The sequence below is a fragment of the Pseudoliparis swirei genome, chromosome 1 (genome assembly GCF_029220125.1).
Source record: "Pseudoliparis swirei isolate HS2019 ecotype Mariana Trench chromosome 1, NWPU_hadal_v1, whole genome shotgun sequence".
NCBI lineage: Eukaryota > Metazoa > Chordata > Actinopteri > Perciformes > Liparidae > Pseudoliparis > Pseudoliparis swirei.
In genome coordinates, this window is record NC_079388.1 from 20266155 (window position 1) to 20275183 (window position 9029).

Below are 9029 nucleotides of genomic sequence, written 5' to 3' on the forward strand. Positions count from 1 at the left end.
ACGATAAAAAGTCACTTGCACAGAACTCTAAATTGATATTAGTTTAAGTTCCTAAAATAAATATTTATATATAAATATATATGTATAAATATATATATATATTCATATATAAATAAAATAAACAATTTGACTCTAACTTGTAGGTTATTAACTCTTTTAACTGTATTCCTCAGAACTCCAAATTAATATTAGTTTAAGTCCCTAAAATGTATGTATATATATATTTAAATATGTATATATAAATATATATATACATATAAATAATTATATATAAATAAATATACATATATAAAATAAAAAAATGGACGATAACTTGTTGGTGAGTTTATTAACTCTTTTAACGATATTCCTCAAAACTCCAAATTAATATTAGTTTAAGTTCCTAAAATGTATGTATATATATATTTAAATATATATATATAAATATATATATACATATAAATAATTATATATAAATAAATATACATATATAAAATAAAAAAATGGACGATAACTTGTTGGTGAATTTATTAACTCTTTTAACGATATTCCTCAAAACTCCAAATTAATATTAGTTTAAGTTCCTAAAAAAAAAACTGATTGTCTTCCATACATAGTTATAATAAAATATATATTACCAGACACTTCCATCGAAATATCAAAGTCACTTTGTGCGAGTTAAATTTACTTGTTTTATTTCTTTAAAAAAAATGTCTTTCTATAAAATGACAAATTGGTAAAGATATGACCAATAGTGTAAATCAATAAACATGTTGGAGAAGCGGGAACATGTGAAATTTAGGGATAATTTTTGCTTAAAAAATTACAGATGATCAATTCTCCAAAAGATATCGTTCATACATTTTCTGTCGATTTAAGATTAAATGACTTCTATTCTTGACAGTTCAAAGTCCATTCAGTTTTTTCTTCTTTAAAACACTTTTAAAGGGAAGGTGTCACATTTATACACCATGGGTCGCGTTAGCCTCGATGCTAAAACAACCTATGACGTCATCGCTGTTGAAGCCCCGTGTGACTGACGACGGTTGACAACGACAACAACAGAAATTTGGGGGAATTATATATTTATTTTACAAAAAGTGAAAACCTATTTTAAGAATGTACAGTTTGTAAATGCTATATATTCTACATGTTGTACATCTGAAGGCTGAACTATCTCACGCGTCATGCATCGTGACATTGAATTCATTCCTCTCGGTTACATCATCGCTGGTAATACAAATTTATTTTTAGACGTCTCATTAAAACTGTACAGATGCTGCTTTGAATGTGAGCGGCAGAAAAAATAAATCAACGTGAGCAAATAAAATGACTTTAAAAAATACTTTTTTCAAAAGCCTTCGTGAAACGTGGCCGATGAGAGCCGATGGAAACAACCACTGAGAGATCGGTCGTTTTCACGAGGGTTTTAATCAAGTTTTTTGTTTGTTTTCCTGTCTCGCGTCTGTACGAAGAGCTGCACGAATAAAAGACATCGGACGAGTTTTCTGTCGTGAGTTTTATTTCGAGTACTTTTTTTGTGTCGCGGGATCGGAAACTTTTTACTTTCGTGTGTTTCAAGACAAAAGGGAAATATTGCAGATTTTACTTTACTGTATTCGAGGAGACGTTAAGACGTTAGCTACTCGTGACTCAGGTGGTCACTCGCTGTTTATTTTTAGTTTTGACATAACATTAACGTTTTTTATGACTTACTCTCGAACATTTTCCTTCTTTTTTTTACAACTTGTAAAAAACTTTTCCTATGATTTTTTTTTTTTTTCTTCAACACTGATTTTCTTTTCGAATATTTATTTTGGGTCGACTACAACGCCGATTTTTAGACTATATAACATACTTTACATTTTTAAGAATGTTTCTACATACTGTTTCTCAACGCACACTTATATTTTATTTAATATTTATTAAATAACTTTTTTTAAAGGATTTTTGGGCGGATGCTCATTTTAAATATATCTTTTACAAATCTCACAAATCCTCCTGGAGAGTCTTCACGTTGACCCGATGGAGAACCACGTCCTACACCTGAGGAACACCTGGAAAGTGGAACACAAAACACACACAAACACACACACACATACAAGACAACTCACACACACACACATGGTTTGAAAGGAACATGTAATCAAGCTATGAGATGGAGAGAATCATCTGGATCGTCCTCCATTTATTATCTCTCCATCCCATCACTCCTCTCTTTCTCCCTCCTCCCCCCATCCTGTCCCTCTCTCTTTCCTTCCCCTCCCCATCCTCCTCTTTCTCTCTCTCGCCCCCATCCAGGCCCTCTCTCTCTTTCTCTCCTCCCCCTCCCCATCCTGTCCCTCCTCTCTACCTCTCTCCACCCCTCTCTCTCTCCTCCCCATCCTGTCCCTCCATGTATCCTCCCTCTCCCTATCCCCTTTCTCTCTCCTCCCCCTTTCCCATTCCATCCCTCTCTTTCTCTCTCTCTCTTCCCCCTCTCCATCCCTCTCTCTCTCCTCCCCATCCTGTCGCTCCTCTCTCTCCCTCCCTCTCTCTCCCTCTCTCTCTCTCAGATTCAGATTATCTCCATCCTCCTGCCACTGAGATGTGAGTACAACATATATTTCATTTAATTTGTATTAATCGTGCCGTCTATAACTGTGAGGAATATTTATTGATTATTGCCCTCGACTGATCGGTTGCTGCGTGTTTAAAGGATGATCAATATCCTTTTAAAGGAGTTTGATATCATTCATTATAAATATATATATATATATATATATATATAATACAGTAATCAGATTACATGTCTTTCTGTTATTTGCACCATCAATCAAATACACGCTTTATTCAGCAGAAAACATCACAAAGATTCAAGATTCAAGATTCAAGATTCAAGATGTTTTATTTGTCACATACACACACAGGGTGTGCAGTGAAATGAAAGTGGCAAAGCTCAGCAGGAATGTGCAAGGGCAACAAGTACACACTATTTACAATAAAAAAACCACAATATTTACAGTAAGTGTGTGTGTGTGTGTGTGTGTGTGTGTGTGGGGCAGTTGTGTGGGTCTATGGGGGGTCTGGTGAGGTCGGAGTTCACAATCCTGATGGCCTGAGGAAAGAAACTCCGTCTCAGTCTCTGTTCTTGCAGCGTGACTACGGAGGCGCCTGACCGCAGCAGCTGAAACAGTCTGTTGTTGGTGGTGAGGATCCTTCATGATCCTGCCGGCCTGGTTCTGCACCTCCTGGTGTACAAGTCCTGCAGGGTGGGCTGCTCAGCAACGCACTACTCTCTGCAGAGCCTTCCTGTCCTGGGCGGACAGTTGCCAAACCAGGCTGTGATGCTTCCCACAGCTCCAGAGTAGAAGGATGAAGGATCCTGGGAAACTTTAAATTTCCTCAGCTGCCTGAGGTAGAGGCGCTGCCTTGCCTTTCTCACCAGAGTGTCTGTGTTTGTTGACCATGTTGATGTGGACCCAGGTATTCCGCTCACCCTCTCCACAGTAGTCCCGTTAATCCCCAGTGGTGAGTACGTCCTCTGTCCTCCTAAAGTCCACAATCAGCTCCTTGGTTTTGGTGACATTCATGAGCTGTTGTCCTGGCACCACAGATCAGCAACTTCCTCCAGGTAGTCCTTCTCGTCGTTGTCGGAGATCAGGCCCACCACCACTGTGTCATCCATAAACTTGATGATGGTGTTGAGCTGAACCTGGCCACACAGTCATGTGTGAGGAGTACAGTAGGGGCTGAGGACGCAACCCTGGGGATCCTGTGTTCAGGGTGAGGGGTTTCCCACCCTGACCACCTGTGGCCTGGCGGTCAGGAAGTCCAGGATCCAAGCACAGGGGTGTTCAGTCCCAGCTCAATCAGCTTGCCAGCCAGTCTGGAGGGACTATGGTGTTGAAAGCTGAACTATAATCATGAACAGCAGTCTCACATACCCCCTCTGGCTGTCCAGATGAGAGAGTGAGTACCTGGGAGACAGCATCATCTGTAGATCTGTTTGGGCGATAAGCAAACTGCAGCGGGTCCATGGAGGGAGGAAGGCGTGTAGTCCTATCAGCCTCTCAAAGCATTTCATGACCACCGAGGTGGCCACCGGTCGGTAGTCATTCATACATGCCGGAGAAGCTTCTTGGGCACAGGGACAATAGTGATCTCTTGAAGCAGGCGGGGACCACGGACTCAGCCAGGAGAGGTTGAATATTGTGGTGAACACTGGAGCTAGCTGCAGGTCTATGCCATCTGGACCTGCAGCTTCTGGTGTTCACCTCTCAGAGCCTCCCACACTGTGCTCGGTCACAGAGAGTGTGTTCATCCCAGCGGAGTAGAACTCACCGCTAACGGTGTTGTTGTTCTAGCGCTAACCGATAAAATGTGTTCAGGTCGTCCGCTGATGCGTCGGCACTCACCATTGCGCGGGGTCTGCTCTGGTAGTTCGTGATAGTCCGTGCCCCTGCCATAGTGGTGTCGCTTGCTCCATCTGTGTTTCCACTCTGTCTCGTACCTCCTCTTGGCCTTCTTCACCGCCCTCCTCAGTCCATAGACCGCTGCCTTGTACTCGTCCATGTTGCGGATACAAGACCGGAGTTATAGGCAGCATCAACCCACGGCTTTTGATTAGAAAGACCCTAACTTTTACCGTGGGGACGATGGTGTCTGCTATGAGGCTCATAGCCACTCAGAAGCTGATCACTGGAACTGGATTGGATCATGTCCCAGCGTCCTGTAGCTCAGCCTCTGATTGGCAGACCACCGCATTACGTCCTCGATCCTTTGTTTATACTCTGGAAGCAGAAAAATGGCGGCATGGTCTGATTTGGGAGAGACAGCCTTGTAGCCTCTGGTCCAACTCTTTTCCTCTGGAAAGTTCGGCATGACTTTTTTTAGGTTTGCCCTATTAAAGAAATGTTTATATATGTATATATACATATATAAACATATATATATACGTATATATATGTATATATATGTATATATACATATATATATAATATAATAATATTAATATTAATATATCAGAATTATACGTAAATATAAATATGTATGAATATATATGAATATGAATACAAATTAATAATATTAATATTATTAATATAAATATATATGAATTATATATAAAATAAATATATGTAGATAAATGTATATTTAAATATATGTATAAAAGAGAGGAATTGGATGTTAAAAAGATCAATGAATGAAGCTGTGATTGATTGATCAGGTGGTGGATGTCATGCGTGCGATAAATGTCTTTAAAAATAACTTTATTTATCAAAATTTAAAAAACAGGCTGACATACAGGTATGTGTTATTTTGTTGCTGGGGCAGGACGTGGAGGCGTGAGAGCATGTTCGTCTCCCGCACTAATCTTTCTCCATTTTGCTTCTGGATAAACAAACTGTTCGAGAGCAAGAGGGACGAGAGGCGAGCGGCGAGCCGAGCATCAAACCACCGGCTCCCATACTTCTAGTGTCGTTGTAGTATAAATAGAATTGATGCAAAAGACATTTAAACACTTCGTCGTCAAGAAATGTGAAGTTCAAGAAGTACATTTACTTAAATAACTAACATTTTAAAAGCATTACTTCCACTGTCGTGGATCTATAGTAATACCTCATGGTACACTCACTGTTTACTTGAGTACAGTACGGAGTAATATTATCAGAATATACTTAAAGTAACAAAGAGATATTGCAGATTTAATGTTACAGCTGCAGCGTCATTTATTTGTTGATTATATTTTTTATAATTAGTCTGTAGCTGCACATTTAGAAAGATAAGAAACTTTCTATTTCTGTGTTTTTCCGGGTACAAACAAGTTTTTTGTCTTCTTCTCCTTCTCCTCCTCCTCCTCCTCCTCCTCCTCCTGCAGGTCGACTCCAGAAACAGCAACCGATGGCGAGGGTGCTCCTCCGGCCCTGAACCTCACGAGCAACAGACGACTGCAGCAGACACAAGCGCAGGTGGACGAGGTGAGGAGCCCCAAAAAACTATATATATTTATATAGATAAAAATATATTTATACGTTTCATTTTTTTTATTTTTATACATATATATCTCAATATATTTATATATATTTGTATTTATATATATATTTATATATATATACTTATATATATAAATATATGTATAAATATTTATATATTTATATATATGAATATAAATATGTATATATATAAATAGGTATATATATTTATTTATACATATATTTATATATATATATTTACATATTTATAGTTATATATATTTAGATATATGAATATAAATACTTTTATATATTTATATATATATTAATATATATTAATATATATTTACATATCTATAGTTATGTATATTTAAATATATGAATATAATATATATATATATAAATACTTATATTTATTTATATATTTATTTATATGTATATAATATATATATTTATATATATTTACATATTTATATATAAAAAAGAGAGAAATTTGACGTTAAAAAGATCAATAAATGAAGCTGTGGCTGATCAATAACTGAAGCTGTGATCGATCAGGTGGTGGACATCATGCGTGTTAACGTGGACAAGGTCCTGGAGCGCGACCAGAAGCTGTCGGAGTTGGATGACCGGGCCGACGCGCTGCAGGCCGGAGCCTCGCAGTTCGAGAGCAGCGCCGCCAAGCTCAAGAACAAGTACTGGTGGAAGAACTGCAAGGTGGGAGGAGCGCCGGGTCCTTTACCCAGCATGCATCACGTCGCTGCTCGTGTTGCGTAAAGAGCTCTCGTTGAGTTTGTGCTCAATTTAAAACCCGGGTCGACTCGTTTTGGGTTAAATTCATCCACTGAATGAGGCTGGAGGCTGGATTTGCCCTCCATCTTTGTTCCTTGTTCACCTCCAACGCCACATCACATCGTTCCCGTGATCCATCCCTCCATCCATCCCTCTGTCCGTCCATCCCTCCGTCCATCCCTCCATCCCTCCATCCATCTGCATCCCTTAATCCCAGCGTCCCTTCATCCACGGCGCTCCGCCTCTGTCCGTCAGAAGATCGTCCAATCAGAAGCCTCCGTTTCGAGGAGGATTACGTGAGGGGGGTGGTGATTTGCAGGCGAGCAAGAAGTGGGGGGGGGGGAGAAATCCCCCAATCTGGATTACAGCGGCAGTCTGGGATTAAAGAGCCAGCTGTGATTCATGACGTAATACACACACACACACACACATGTTTGTACTTCTATACTTGTGGGGTCTTTCGATTATTTTTCAAGTATATGATATTATTTTCACACATAAACTCAGAATCAACCCACCAACATATACTCTCTGTCTCCCTCTCTCTCCCTCCCTCCCTCCCCCTTTGTTCTTGTTAACCTCTCTCCCCCTCCCCCGGTCAGAGGTGATGTGATTTCCTGCAGCATTTGACGCCACTTGTTTTAATTTTCTTCTCTTAATTTCAAACTAATTTCATGGATTTAAATATATATATATACATATATATTCATTTATTTAATTCTTAAATAAAACATATTTAAAGTATTATTATTTAAGAATTTAATTTATATTTCATTGATTTAAAAAAAATAGATTTAAAGGATTATTTCAACAACTTCTTCGGTTTTGTGTTTTTCTTCAAGATGATGATCATCATGGCAATCGTAGGTCTGATATGTTTTGGAGTCATTTTCTGTAAGTACACACACACACACAAACACACACACACAAACACATGGAGTTAAATATGGTTTAAATTGAGTTTGTGGGTTTTTTCTGTGTTTTTTATCTAAATTCTCCGATTTAAATGTTTTTGTTTTTTTCATTCAACACATGTTTAAATCTAATATGCATTTTAAATCTAAAAAAACAAACAAGCATTGTTTAATTTAGCATTCATGACAATTGACCAAAAATAAATAAAATCGAAGCTTTTCGATCACGTGATCTTCATCATTGCCTCTGAAACATCTCCGCTCTTCCTCCTCAGTGTATTTCTTCTACTGAGCTGGTCTTCGGGGATCGGACCCGCGAGTCCCAGAACCAGACCGCACCCACGCCGGCAGAGCCCCCCCCCCCCCCCCCCAAAGAAGAAAATAATCCAGCCTCTCCTCCTCCTCTTCCTCAGAAACCTCTCGGTTCCTCTCCAGACAGGAATCCTGAGTGGATGTAAAGTTGTGGGTTTTTTTAAACTTAATAATTATAAGTTTTTTGTTCCTGCTGCATAAACTTCACATTTCTGAATGACGAGGTGTCTAAATGTGTTTTTCATGAAACTTGAAAGCGTCTTCTGTGTGTTCGCTAATCCAGCCTCTTAAAAAAGGGATTAGATTATGAAGAGAATTGGGCTTTAAAAAAAAAAAAAAAAGCCCCTTCCAGGTAGATTTAAAGAGACAGTACATTATTTTTAACTGACCGTCACCATCCCCTTGTGTCACCGGTATTTGACAAAAAGACACAGAAAATATGAAAGTTAATATTAAATATTTCTCCAGGTCGCTTGTGAAGAGTTTGTTATTCCTAAATGGACCGAAAAAAAATTCTAAAGAGCTCCGAAACCTCTCAGATATTCATTTGTGTTCCTCTCCGCCAGCTTGTGTTGTTCTGGTACAGTTTATGTTGAGGGACGTCGCCCCCTGGCGGTCGGCGGCGGTACTGCGGCGGGAACACGTTTGAGTTTTGATTGTAAATAAACAGTGCTGTTGTTATGGTGACGACTGTTTGATGTTTCCGTGTTTCCGAAGTTACTCGAATGCGACTCATCTGCCTCAATCATGGCGGCGAACCCGTTGTCATGGTTTCCATGACGCTGGTCTACAAGGGAAAGGGCGAGTTAGTGCTTCATGGTGGGAAAGAGAGAGAGCAGAAGTCTGAGGCGGCCATCTTGTTTGTTGTGTCACGTGACTCACGAGCAGGAAGTTAACGTGAACTCAGGTATTGATCAGTAGATATGAACTCAGGTATTGATCATTTGTTATTGATCAGTAGTTATGAACTCAGGTATTGATCATTAGTTATGAACACAGGTATTGATCAGTAGTTATGAACTCAGGTATTGATCAGTAGTTATGAACTCAGGTATTGATCATTTTTTATTGATCAGTAGTT

The 9029-nt window shown here is 39.0% G+C and overlaps 1 protein-coding gene across 1 annotated transcript; it reads left to right on the forward strand.

Moving 5' to 3' along the window:
• The first annotated feature begins 2486 nt into the window (after positions 1-2486).
• LOC130203773 (vesicle-associated membrane protein 2-like) lies at positions 2487-8635 on the forward strand. The gene is made up of 5 exons (XM_056430216.1): positions 2487-2568; positions 5837-5936; positions 6489-6647; positions 7565-7616; positions 7912-8635. Coding segments are annotated over exons 1-5 (330 nt in total). The 5' UTR covers positions 2487-2566; the 3' UTR covers positions 7929-8635.
• Positions 8636-9029: the final 394 nt, after the last annotated feature.